The sequence below is a fragment of the Bactrocera oleae genome, chromosome 3, assembly GCF_042242935.1.
Source record: "Bactrocera oleae isolate idBacOlea1 chromosome 3, idBacOlea1, whole genome shotgun sequence".
Taxonomy (NCBI): Eukaryota; Metazoa; Arthropoda; class Insecta; order Diptera; family Tephritidae; genus Bactrocera; species Bactrocera oleae.
The window spans coordinates 70,258,690-70,272,461 of record NC_091537.1 but is presented as its reverse complement, the minus strand read 5'-3'; the positions used below and the strand labels follow the sequence as shown (position 1 = coordinate 70,272,461).

The 13,772-nt window shown below is 33.5% G+C and overlaps 2 protein-coding genes across 4 annotated transcripts; one reads left to right on the top strand and one right to left on the bottom strand.

Annotated features, from left to right (window-relative positions):
- Window positions 1-1,267: 1,267 nt before the first annotated feature.
- Window positions 1,268-9,662, bottom strand: CYLD (ubiquitin carboxyl-terminal hydrolase CYLD). 3 transcript variants are annotated; one of them, XM_014235090.3, is made up of 11 exons: window positions 9,490-9,662; window positions 8,729-9,285; window positions 6,630-7,644; window positions 3,906-4,197; window positions 3,660-3,829; window positions 3,443-3,597; window positions 3,163-3,381; window positions 2,856-3,090; window positions 2,032-2,173; window positions 1,751-1,947; window positions 1,268-1,695 (listed from the first exon to the last, which is right to left on the bottom strand). In XM_014235090.3, the coding sequence occupies exons 2-11, from the start codon at window positions 9,239-9,241 to the stop codon at window positions 1,502-1,504; spliced, it is 3,132 nt and encodes a 1,043-aa protein (XP_014090565.2). In that variant the 5' UTR covers window positions 9,242-9,285; window positions 9,490-9,662; the 3' UTR covers window positions 1,268-1,501. The 3 variants fall into 3 exon arrangements, with proteins under 3 accessions (XP_014090565.2, XP_014090583.2, XP_036217764.1); XM_014235108.3 differs by lacking the exon at window positions 8,729-9,285 and having other exon boundaries at window positions 9,490-9,659; XM_036361871.2 differs by lacking the exons at window positions 6,630-7,644; window positions 8,729-9,285; window positions 9,490-9,662 and adding an exon at window positions 4,307-4,503.
- Window positions 9,663-10,010: 348 nt separating this feature from the next.
- On the top strand, window positions 10,011-13,772 carry rl (Mitogen-activated protein kinase rl). The gene is made up of 7 exons (XM_014235251.3): window positions 10,011-10,414; window positions 10,646-10,772; window positions 10,892-11,002; window positions 11,066-11,200; window positions 11,804-12,088; window positions 12,187-12,375; window positions 12,439-13,772. Exons 1-7 carry the CDS (start codon window positions 10,167-10,169, stop codon window positions 12,562-12,564), a joined length of 1,221 nt encoding a protein of 406 aa, XP_014090726.1. The 5' UTR covers window positions 10,011-10,166; the 3' UTR covers window positions 12,565-13,772.

The window sequence follows — 13,772 nt, the reverse complement described above, 5'->3', positions numbered from 1 at the left end:
CAGCTTTGATGATGCGGAAAGCGTTTTCCGCCCCCTCATCCGCAATAAAATTAGATATCCCCTTTCTAGCTGCAAGCTTGTCCAGTGCATTGTGGAAGTTGCTAGAAAATCGATGCCTACAAGATCAAATTGTGACCGGACGTAATCCTCTCAGTTGAATTTGTGTCCTCTTAAATTTCCTTAGTGTGGGACAATACATAGAAATATATTTGGAGTTTTATAAATGAGTTAGAATAAAGTTCGCTGCATAAAATCTAAAAGGGACACAAAGGTCAGCTGAACGAAAGAATATAATGCGAGGCAAAAAAGATTTCTCAGGGAACGAGTGCGTTAACAGAGGAGAGTGGGAGTTACATACATTTCAGTTGATGACCATCCAGACTAAAGTCGCGAAGTTGTCACGACAGTGTTGCTACAGTCCGCAAAGTGTGATAGGAAGTATTGTAATGAATCGGTGATGATTTCAACTCCGGAATCTCCAGAAGATAATAAATCAACATTCTAGGATGGTTTTATGAGCCGGTATCGCATTTCTGCATGCCCTCAATTATAAACAAGATTACAATGAACTTGAGGAACTACCTAAAATTAACAGTTAGTATGAACCAATCAGCTTTGCTTGTTTTTAAGTACGACTTTCGTCAGTATTAATTGTAAGGATTTTAAGAAAAAGATATCTACAACCCAATTGTGTAAGACCACTTGAATATAATTGTCAGTGTACTTGCGCTACATACTATAACAGGATTTTGCTTTGCGGATGGCTACTGAAGCCAGTATACATGAAAATTAATATAACAAACCTGAGCTTACATTTTTAAGAAGCTCTGTTTCCATTATTCGACAGTATTGCTCAAATTTTGTGGCAAAGTGCGTAAGAAGAGCCATAAAGAAATGGAAAAAACTACTTTCATTTCGTGACTATTAAATTCAAAGATGTGAATAAATTAGTTTAAAAATTTGTGACAAAGTGTAAAAACAAAAGAGGAGAAAGGGAATGACTAGCTGGCATTTGACATTGCTCTGAAACAACGTCCTTTTCGCCCCAAGAAGCTGATTTTTTGTTGGGGTGGCGTTATTGGACGACTATAGCATATAGTTGCCATACAAACTGATGGATCAAAATAGCTATTGTATGAAACTTTTTTATTTTACAAGATATCTTCACGAAATTTTGCATGGGTTATTGACCGAGACAACACATCAATATCCAAAGAAATTCTTCACATCGAACCACTGTTAACAATCTGTTCACAAGGCAGTCGGATAAATTCGTATTTATAATATATTTACTTCATTTTATTAATTTAACTTGTATGTATGAATATTGTTAAATATAAATTTTTGTTGTTGGTGTCATTTCATGCAAAACAATACATTATTAATATGATATATGTATGCGCTTATGTAGGTATATTAAATATACTTATGTAAAGAAATAAAACTAAAATTTAGTTAAGTGTGTACATTTAAAGCTCTGTCTCTAATTGCGCTCCCCTCATTAGCGATACATCATCACATCTGTGCTCTGATACATGCACATGTAAGCATCACAGAAAAGTCGCTTCGCATGTTCCGGCAACATTTTGTCATTTGTCGATGTCTCATTAACAACGCGGGCACCCTCTTCCGACAGCCACAACGGCAAGTCAGGAACGGTGATCATTTCCGGTATATTATAGCCATTTTTCTCGCCTGAAAATGTGTGCTATATTTACACATGTTTCAATTTTAGATATATTACAGTTACCTTTACGATCAGCCATGGAGTCGAAAAAACACCAAGGCGCATCTGGGCCCGAGCCGGCCTTGACGAAAGCGACATAATGTGAAGTTTCTATGCAGACAACAGCAAATAATTCCATATACAAACGAGGTACGATCATGTGATCGGACATTATACGGAAATCTTGCGGCACAGACAGTTTCTTTGGAGTATGATTTGTTCTAAAAAAAAATGCAATGAAATATATGAAAACGATAGCGCAATAAATAGAGCGAAAAGTATGTTTCAGCAAAATTGTAAAATACCTGCGTGCATGCATATGTACAGTATCGCGGCATTTGAGGCAAAATGCTGTGCTTTCCAAGCCGACGCCACCTTGTAGAACACCATAGCAATCGCGGCACTCGTACTCGGCTAACTTGCCACATACGGAGCATTGGCGGGGAGCTAGCGGAAGAGAGCAATTGAGTTATACAATTAGTGTGGTGAAAAACAACAAGAAACAACTTCATTTGCTTTAATTAATACCCTTCACAAATAAAAAAGTTTTACATTTAAGAACTTGATTTTGATCGGTTAGTTTGTTTTAATGTAGCATTGCCTTGGGAAATAATCCGTTCCAAATTTTATCAAGATATCTTGTCAAATAAAAGAGTTTTCAATAGAAGACCCTGATTTGGATGGGTCAGTTTGTATGGCAGCTATATGCTATAGTTGTCCGTTCCGAACAATAGGTGGGAGATTGTAGCAATAATCCATGTCAAAATTCATGAAGATATCTCTTCAAATAAAAAGCTTTTTCATACAAACTTGATTTTGAGCGTTTAGATAATATGGCAAATGCTAGTGTCCCGATATTAGCGGTTTCGAAATTTGAGATCAATATCTCAAAAACTGAGAGACTACTTCGCTTATATACAGACAGATATCAGACTCATACGGAATGCCGCTCAGCTCGTTACGCTCCTCATTTATATATACATATATATATGTATATATTTTTTATTTGGTACCACAAACAATGGATGTTGTTGTTGTTGTTTCTCTCTGGGAGTTACAAACTTCACGAAAAACTTAATATACTCTGGGTATAAAAATATAAATGGCATATATTTATGGTCACACGTACAGTCCTCAATGATATCGGTGACATCCAGCAGTTGTGAGGGCAGAATTCTCGGATACATTTTGAAATTTTTGCCGAAACGCGGCATTTGTATAATCAAGCATGACGGCACTTCCTTCAATTTGATATCAGATGAATGAAAACTCTGTTCGAATAGTTGTTGTACTGTGGGAAAACACAAACGTTCATCCTTTTCAACGAACAGCTGATAGAAGTAGGCATCTTGACCCGAACTCAGCTAAAAAATTAAAGCAAAGTTTTGAAATATTTTTATAGAAATAAAAAACATTTAAATACTGAATATAGCTACCTTCAAAAAGGGTTCTACACGCATTATTTGCGCCAACAAACTATTGAGAAATTCTTCTGGATCTTTCTCTTCACTAGTCAGTCCACTAACGGAGCTCAGCTTGTCCAACAGCTGGCGTAATTTCATGACACGATCGGCGCGCACGAACACATTTTTACGCAGCGGATTAACGATCTCTTCACGCAATACCTTTTGTACCTCCATATAGTTGGGAATATCCTGTAGAGAATGAGTAATACTAATTATAAACATAACGGTGTTGAGCAGTTCCTATATTTACATCAGCTTCTGGCGGTCGGAAAAGCAACGAATCGAAGACTGGTGTGAAAGTGAACATAGCAAACAATGTTGCATCCAAATAACAAGAATTATGATGTCCTTGTATACCTTTAAATTTGCCACAATTTTCCTCGAGCTCCTCCAGGCTTTTGATTTCTGTAAAATATTTTACGTGTATTTAGTGAAAATTATTAAACCGCACATATTTTTGAACTCACTTAACGGGGCAACAGAGCCTGGCACCGACGGACACTCCACTTGTCCGAACATTTTCGAATCGGTCGGTATATTTGCAGTAACCTTGCCATCCAACTCAATGAAGCGTCGATCCGTACAGCAACGATCAGAAGTGACAAAAAGTGCGCGACCGTCGTGGCATTTGAAATAACTGTGAAATTTTGTATTTTTACAAAAAATATGTAAATACTTTGTTGCATACAAATTCAAATTTTATACACTCATACCGCACGCTCTTATAGGTGCCATTTGTGGTCGGCAATGTACGATCGTCCTGATCCTCTTCAAGCTCCACACCAACCATGATTTGTTTACGTCCCTGCGCCGTGCCAATCCAACGTATAACGCCGTACAAATTCTCCGATGCCTCTGGTATTGACACCTCCACCATTGAACCAACGCCTAATGCGGTATCCGGTATATCTTGCAACGCCGTATATTTCACCAAATCCACTTCGGCCGGTGTGTCGATATCAACCAAATTGTCGTACACTGGCGAGTCACGCGCATTAGCGTATTCTGCAAAAAGTAGAAGTGGAAAACACGAAATAAACTTTTGAACTCTAATACTCTAAACTCTCACACTAAGTTATAAATAAATCAACTTATAAAGAAATAGATCAACAACCTGGTGAGGCATTCGGTGTACAATTGTATGGCACACTTGGCCCAGACGCGAATAATTCCAATACAGTTAATGGTATATTATTATATAGCGAAGTATCACTAGGAGTTAACGAACTGGTGCTTTGTGTTTCCATAGTTATTAAATAATAAATTTAATAATAATAATTGTTAATTATAACAAAAAACAACACCAAAATGTAAACACTGTCAACGAGCAGCAGTACTATTTATACCCAAACCAGACAATCATCTGAAAAGTGCCATCAAATGTTGTGCACTCTGTATTAGAATGGATATAAATATGTCAGAGCAGCGTGTAAAGTTGAACGATTCGAAACTTTGGTATTCGGGTGAGTTGAGAGATTTGAAATGATTGGCAATAACCCAGTAATTTTATAGAATTTAAATGAATAAGAAAATTAAGTGCTTACATTTTATAAATTGCAAAAAAAATATAAATAATAAAGGAAAATAAATTTAAAAAATACAATAAATAACAAAATAAAATCAATACAAATAAAAAAATACAAGCATTTCAACGAAATAAAAATTGTAATAAATAAATAAAATATTGTTCCATGCATACTGAAAATAATCGATAATAACTGATAAATCTTAAGCAAAATTAATTTTTAAATTTCTAACCCCAAGTAATGGTCTAAAAGGTTTAATTTAATTATTATTTTTGTAGTCCAGAAAATCGTAACTAAAATTTTTTTAGTTTTTAAATTTCTAAACCCAAATAACGGATTAAAAATTTTAATTTAATAATTGAAATATCATTTGAATTAAACTTTTTTTATTCTCTTGTCCCGAAAATCGTAAATAAAATTAAAATAATATAAATAAAAATTAAATTTTTAATGCGAAATACAGGATTGAAAAATAATAATAGCACATTTTAATCCTACATACCAGACCGAAAAATAATAAAATGTTAATCCTAAGTTTATAATTTATAATTAAAAAAAAAAACAGAAATTGTTCTGGAATTTAAAATTTTTCGCGTTTGCGGCGATTTGGTTATCTTTATAAAATGAAAACTTATTTTAATAACATTTCAAGTAGCTCAACACTTCTTGTCTTATTTGTATTTAGTTGCTTTTTATTATATTGCTTCAGTTAGAAATATGTAAATATTTCCTTTTTTAATCCATTTTCATTCAAGCTTTTATTTTGAAAAGTAATCTTTTAACTGTTACTCTAATTTTGAAATTCAAAAATATCACTTCCGATTTTGGTATTAATAAATATTTAAATTGAAAACTAAATTTTCACTTTTTAATAATTTAATAAAAAATTGTTATAAAAAACTTATAACTAAAATTTAAATTAAAAAATTAAGATTTAATAATAAAAACTAAATTTATAATTTTAAATAATCTAATAATAGTAATTTTAATTAAAATCAAAATTTTCGATTTTAGTCAAAAACAACTTGGATAAAAATTAAATCTTTATTACCAAAGATAGATATTAAAATTTAAACATTTAAATTTAATCTTAAGTCCCGAAATCGGAATTAATTTGTAAAATTGTTTTTTAAATTTTCACTTTTTTTTATTGTTTTTTGTCATTTCTGTATAAATTGTCAGAGCGGTGACCTAATCGGAAATATAACCAAAAGTAAGTAAAGTACGTACGTGGCTAAAAACTTTAAACTAAAAATTAAAACAATATTTACATAAATAATTATGGAAAAATTTTGGCTTCAATTAAATAATAACTAATTAATTATTACATATGTAATTATAATTCTGAATATCCAATAAACAATAAAAAGTAAATACTACATCACTAACCAGATGGTTTGCGCTAAATATAGCGTTTGGCACGAACTTTTTCAAACTAAATTCTAAATATGTGCACTGGTACATATTTATGTATGTATGGAAATTACAAATAGTTTTTGGTAAAAGGTTTTAAGCAGGGCTACGTGCATAAACGTCAATTCAAACAAAAAAAAAAACGAAAAAATTATTCTTTTAATTACGCGTAAAAATTTTAATAAGTTTCAGTATTGAAAATTTATTAAATAAATCGGTTTTCGAAATTTAATTAATTCACTCGTCTATGGTGCTATTAAAGTGTTATTCTAATTAATTTTATCTTGCGAATTAGGCGGTGTTAATAACTCTAAGATTTTTCGAAAGTTTATGGTGCCTAAGAAAATTCAATTGTATTATCGCACATAATTAGAAAAAATATTTTTATTTTTGTTGTGTTTATACTAAAAAATAAAAAATAAAAAGGAGAACAGCACATATTTAATTATTAAATTAAAATCGGCAGAAATCGAACGCTTTTCAATGCGAAATACTTACTATTTCCTCCGATGCTGTCGCTTGACGGCTCACCGGCAATATAACCATCCATAGCAACATTGCCTGGAGTCTTAATGCCACCAAAGTGTGTCAAAGGATTTGGTGATTTATTACGTACACTTTTTGTTTGCACTGAATCGATGTTAGTGCCAGCAGTTGTGTGCTGTTGTTTCGTCGATTGTTTATTATTTAGTATACTAGCTGCGCCTCCAGCATTGCTTGGCCAATTGCTACCCAATAATTCAGCCAAATCAACATCTTTTTGCATATTTTTGTCCACCACAATAACGTTCGACTCATTTTTCGTAGACTCACGTATATCGGCACGATCAATAACAATTATATCGCGATCTTCCATACTCATTAGATTTAGTGGGTGCACCACTGTACCACTAGCAACATCCTTATTATTAGTAACATCTACACTACTTGCTGCAGCAGCAGGCGGATGTCTGTGCTTTAATATTCCTACCGGTGCTGTTGCAGTGGTAGTTGCATTTCCTGTTGTAGTGTTACGTTGTCTTTCCAGGCTACGTTCATAGTTTTCAATACTTTGCTTGTATTCATCACTTTCTATCGATATAATTTGATTGCCGTTATCTAACTCATCCAAATTTTTCGGTTTATTACTGTCCCGCTCCATTTCGTGACATTGACTTAATTCGAGCCCACTGTTTGGAACTAGTTTAGCGTCTTCAGCAGTTGGAGGACTTGGAATATCATAAAATTGTGAAGTGGCTACCTTCTTCTTTGGCTTCTTTTGTCTACGTAAGGAGTTTGTATTGCTGCCGCCGCCGCCCCCGCCGTTAGCACAAGTCGATGGTACAATAGCAGTACGAACTTTGGTTAAAGTCTCTCCGATGATATTTTGCACAGAAAATTTTTTCTTGACCTCACTTGGTAGCTGCAGTAGATTATCCGCTGTTGAGAATATGGATAGTGTCGGATCACATTGCATGTATTTTATAGAGTAAGGAATGTCATCGGACTGTGGTGAGAAGCCGTTGTCTAAGTGCTATAATAAAGTATTATATTTTTATATAATAATATGCTTAGTATATTCGTATTTTTTCCTATAAAATTTATTTTAAGTTCTATAAAACAATATTGTACAGTTTTTCAATATATGTTTTCTTTTTTCTTTAATTGAGTAAATTATACCAAATATTATTAGTTCTTATATTAAGTAAAAAGATAAAGGTAGACGTTTAAAATCATAGCCCAAATGTACCATTAAAACAAGAAAATGTAATTAGCTTCGGCTGCATCGAAGCTATAATACCCTTTACAGGTGCACTTCTTATAGCATAAAAGGGTATAATCTTTATCTTGATTTTGATCGGTCAGTTTGTATGGCAGCTTTATGCTAGAGTTGTCCGATCTGAACACTTTCTTCGAAGATTGTACTGTTGCCCTGAATAATAATCCATGTCAAATTTCGTGATGATATCTCGTTAAATAAAATTTTCCACATAAGGACTGAATTTTGATCAAACAGTTTGTATGGCAGCTATATACAATAACCAAACAATTTCTTCGGACATTGTACCGCTGCTTTGAATAATAAGAACTGCTAAATTACGTGACTAAATCTCGTCTCGTTTTCCATACAAGGACTGCATTTTCACCGATCAGTTTGTATGGCAGAAATATGCTATACTAATTCGATCTGAACAATTTCTTCAGAGATTGTACCATTGCTTTGAATAATAATCCATGCCAAATTTTGTGAAGATAGCTCATCAAATAAAAAAGGACATCGTTTAATTCGTATGGCACGTATATGCTATAGTGGTCCGATATTGGGGATAAATGACATGTTCAAAATTTCAGATCGATAACTCAAAAACCAAGAGACTAGTTCGACTACCGACAGACGGGAAAACAGACAGACGGACATGGCTAAATCGAACTCAGCTCATCGTTCTGATCATTTATATCAATAGTTTATAAGGTCTCCGACGTTTCCTTTTGGGTATTAAAACTTCGTGGCAAGCTTAATATACCCTGTTCACGATATAAAAATCATTAAAATTACTATCACATAATTCCTTTTTTGTATGTGAATTATCACACATAAACAAATTCACATTTCATACCAGCAACTCCAGACCGAAGATATAACCAACGGGATAAAGTTCAGCAACGTTGCCAATGTATCGAATGATGCAGTCGTAAAAAGTCGATTTTTTCCCAAACGACGCACCGGAGACACGCACTAAATCATTCTTTTTCAGGTATATTATCCATTTACAATGTTCAACCTTCTTTACCAACTGTAATCGCCGTTCTGGTTCCATTATGGCAATTACATATGGCCACAACGCCTCACTCACTTTCAACAAATTTTCTTGTGGACATTCATAAAGATTCTCATATATCGGTTCCTGACGCACCAGATCAAGTATTTGTACTGTACTCAATTTTTTGGAGCCTGCAACTTCCACTGGCGTTTGACTTTGGAACATTTTTATGAGTGTTCCACCCACCATAGTAAATGTTTGTACTTCAGAAGGACGATCACAGGGCACTTCAGCAGAAATATGCATTCGCATCTCAGTTGTGCGCGTCAGGATGGCATATTTGGAGTAGATCTGGGGTTTTTGATCCATGGTTTTTAGTTTTAGTTAATTTCAATAAGTTAACTGGAGTACAACTAAAATTGAGACAAATTTTTTCAAATAAAAAAATGAAAAGGAGAAAACGAAATCAGTTGAAAAATGAAGAAATAGTGGTTCGGGCAATTAGAAAGTGGAACAATGATATGAGCTGAATTATACGATTTGTATGAAAGTGGGGAATCACATAAAATATAAATTTAATTAATATCACTAATGTGCACTTTTATAATTTTACTCACTTCACTATATTCTACTATCGTCACGTTTGTTTCCCTTTTGTAAATGAGAAATATACACCGCTCTTCACATTACTTTGAATTGTTTTATTTACCTTATCAGGGATCTAAGTTAATAAAAACAGAAAATTCACGTCATTGATGAGTAAGGCCAATAAACAGCTGTTTTGAAGCAAATGAACGCTATTTGTTTTTAAATGGACGACGTTGAATATACGTGCTAATAGAATAAATATAATATGGTGAACGCATGAAAGGAATTTTAAACAAAATAATGGAACAAAATTTGCAATCCTAAATACCGGCTAAAATTACTCAACTCGCAACTCTGATTAATATAATTTTTTAATATATAGCAACAATATTTATGTAATGCTAAAATCGTAATACATAGAAAGATTTCATTTGCATTTGATTTCATGAAAATCACGAACGTCAAATATTGTCAATACAACCCTGCTTGCGAATGCTTTAAAAGAATGTGGGGAAAAATGAATGGTCGTGCGAAAAGTATGTTAAGAAAGTCAGCCCGAACCTGCCAACTGGTGGTGACGAATCTCGCTTAACATTTTTTCAATACACATAATTGTGCGTATACATACGTATAGTAGCGCACTGCGTCGCATAATTTTTGTGAATTTTACGCTCTTTTAATAAATCGCACCGGAACAAGCGCGTATATGGCAGAGGCGGCAAGTAGCACACAGTCCACCACCGGTCCAATTGGTGGAAACAATGGTTCAGTTCCGGCTGCAAAGAACGCTGCGACTGCAGCGGTCCCTGGCAATGCCAATAGTAATGCAGCGTCGACGGCTGTGAACGCCACCTCGAATCCCAATGCGGAAATCATACGGTCACAAATTTTTGAAGTTGGACCTCGTTACAGGGACTTGACTTATATTGGCGAAGGTGCCTACGGTATGGTAGTGTAAGTAAAACAAGTATAAATATTTGCTCAAATAATTCAATAACTCTTCACTGCATTAACCTCATACCTGAAATCCCTGCGAAGGCACAGGGTGTGGCTAATGTTAAAGCAAAAAAAAACTTACAAAGTGGTATCAACAAGCCCAAGCTGTCGCAGCATATATTTGCATATTTTGTTTACTTTCGCTTCGATTATAAACATTTTAGCTATAACATGTTTTTTTTCGTATAGGTCGGCACTGGACACATTAACAAATATAAAAGTTGCTATAAAAAAAATTTCGCCATTCGAGCATCAAACCTATTGTCAGCGCACGTTGAGAGAAATCAAAATTTTAACCCGATTTAAACATGAAAATGTGAGTAAGCGATCCCAGGTTGCAATTTCTATCGATAATGGCTCACCACCTCATAGTTTTATTTGTAAAATGATTACTAATCACCCGTTTGTATGTTACTTTTTGTTGTTATTTTGTAGATAATTGATATTCGAGATATATTGCGTGTAGATAGCATAGAACAGATGAGAGATGTATATATTGTACAGTGTTTAATGGAGACTGATCTTTACAAACTACTTAAAACTCAGGTATGTATAAAGACAAATTATACTTTTAAGTATCACTTCTTATTTTATTATATATATTTACAGAGGCTTAGCAATGATCACATTTGTTATTTCCTTTACCAAATATTACGAGGTTTGAAGTACATTCATTCGGCGAATGTATTACATCGTGATTTGAAGCCCAGCAACCTATTGCTGAATACCACTTGTGATCTTAAAGTGAGTAAAATTAATATTTCCAAAGTTATGCTTTTTATGTTGCAGAAAAGATAAAGTTAGTGATAAAATTTGTTTATCATGAACAGAGTATATTAAGTTTGCCACTAAGTTTTTAACACCCAGAAGGAAACTTCGAGGACCCTATAAAATATATATAGATATAATTGATCAGAGCGACCTAATTCGATTAATGGTAGTTGTGTCCATCCGTCTGCATACACACGAACTAGGCCGGATAAAAATCCGGGTCCGTTCCGGTTACTTAGACCCGACTGTCATGGGAACGGAAGGTGGTCATTTGTCGGAATCTTCAGTATCGAACCACTATAGCACATAGTTGCCATACAAACTGAAAGATCAGAAAGCAAGTTCTTCCATGAAAACTTTTTTATTTGACAATATATCTTCACGATCTTTAACATGAATTAATGTAATAATATTTTGACTGCCAAATTTGATTCCATTATATAATACAATCACTCGCGAAATTCTTAATTAAACCAGTTTTGTCTACAGAAGCGATTTTTTTATTCATCGCGTCATAACAATTTTAAATTGTAAATATATATATATACTTTCATTAATTTTTCTTCAACCCCGCAGATTTGCGATTTTGGTTTGGCACGTGTGGCCGATCCGGATCACGATCATACTGGCTTCTTGACAGAATACGTTGCAACAAGATGGTACCGCGCTCCCGAGATAATGCTAAACTCAAAGGGTTATACGAAATCTATCGATATATGGTCGGTTGGTTGCATATTGGCGGAGATGCTTAGCAATCGTCCCATATTTCCAGGCAAGCACTATCTGGATCAATTGAATCATATTTTAGGCGTATTAGGATCACCTTCAAAAGAAGATTTAGAGTGCATTATAAATGAAAAGGTAAGTAGCAGTCGTATTTTACTCTATATATTTTATTTTACAAAAATATATATTTCATTTACGAAAATAATATGTATATATGTATTAAATCTTGACAGGCTCGTAACTATTTGGAATCGCTGACTTTCAAACCAAAAGTACCATGGTCCCGACTGTTCCCCAATGCGGATCCACTAGCCTTGGATTTATTGGGCAAAATGTTGACGTTTAATCCGCATAATCGAATACCCGTTGAACAAGCGTTAGCCCATCCATACTTAGAACAGTATTACGATCCGGGCGATGAGGTGTGTACTATTTTTATTAATTATAAATAAATAAAAATTATAAAAAAATCCAAATTCATTTAGCCTGTGGCGGAGGTGCCTTTCAGCATCAGCATGGAGCTAGACGATCTTCCAAAAGAAACCTTAAAAACTTTGATTTTTGAGGAAACGCTTAAATTTAAGGAACGGCAACCAGATCAAGCGGTATAAATATTAATTAGTGGGTATAGTTTTCGATGGCGCTTAAGACACAGTGCATTTAAGTAAAAAAACACTAAAAAAATCTAAAACAATCTATAAAACAAAGCCATTTCACCAGTCATCCAGTCAACTAAATTGAGCTAAATACGCGAAAACGTGGTTAATCGTTGAAACAGACATTCGTAAACAACACTTGCTGAGGCATGTTCAGCGCACTCAGTCAGTCAATCAATTAAACATACAAATTAACTAACTCTAAAGCACGTTGCCGTTAATTTTTGGCATATTTTTCATTGTGATTCTCGTTACATATACATATATATAAATTGCACTCTTCATCTTCGTCGTGGTCGTGGTCGTCATATAAAATTATTTTCTAAACTAATAAGATAAATCAAGTATTTTAAATGTTTTCCTGTGTTGTAAACATTGTTCTTACATACAATAGTAATACCTATAACTTACGAGCATTCAGCAAATGAAGTAAAACAAGCAAAAGTAGTTACAAAAGTACGTAAATTTTATATCAAAATTCCATTTACCATTTTCAAAGTTGTTTCTTCATTAGCAAATTCTATACATAAAAGAAAAAATAGTAATAAAACAAATATAAAAGAAAAAGCATTAAAAGTGAACGTTTATTCCGTTTTACGCGGCGAAATTGTTCAGTGTCGGCGAAAATTAATAAAAAAATAATATGTGAATATTATTTAATTAGCCAAAAACAAATTAATACAGCAAATTTAAATAATAAAAGGCGATACAAATACTACGAATACAAGCAGCAAATGCACGAGAAGCAACCAGCGTTTATGAAAAATGTGAATAAATAAAAAAGCGAACGTTTATGTCGTCTCTTAGAATTTACGTATTACATTTTTTCGCTATTCGTGCACATATTTATACTTTAGCGTTTAGAAAAAAAAACAAATTCTTGCAGAAAACTCATTAGTGAAATTAAACTAAAAATGGCAAATCCAGTAAACTAAATTAAAAAGAGAAAATAAAAAATTATAAAAAAATAGTGCACGAATGCATGAAGTGCAAAGACAGTGCAAGATATACTTAAAATGCAAACAAAAACGCGAAAAGACAGAAAATGAAGATTGCTTTTAGATAATAAGATAAGAGTGATCACAAAAGGCATACACATCATTTGATATGCGTAAAGAATGTAGTAGTGTATAAAAAAATAAATAAATACAAATCAAATTCTA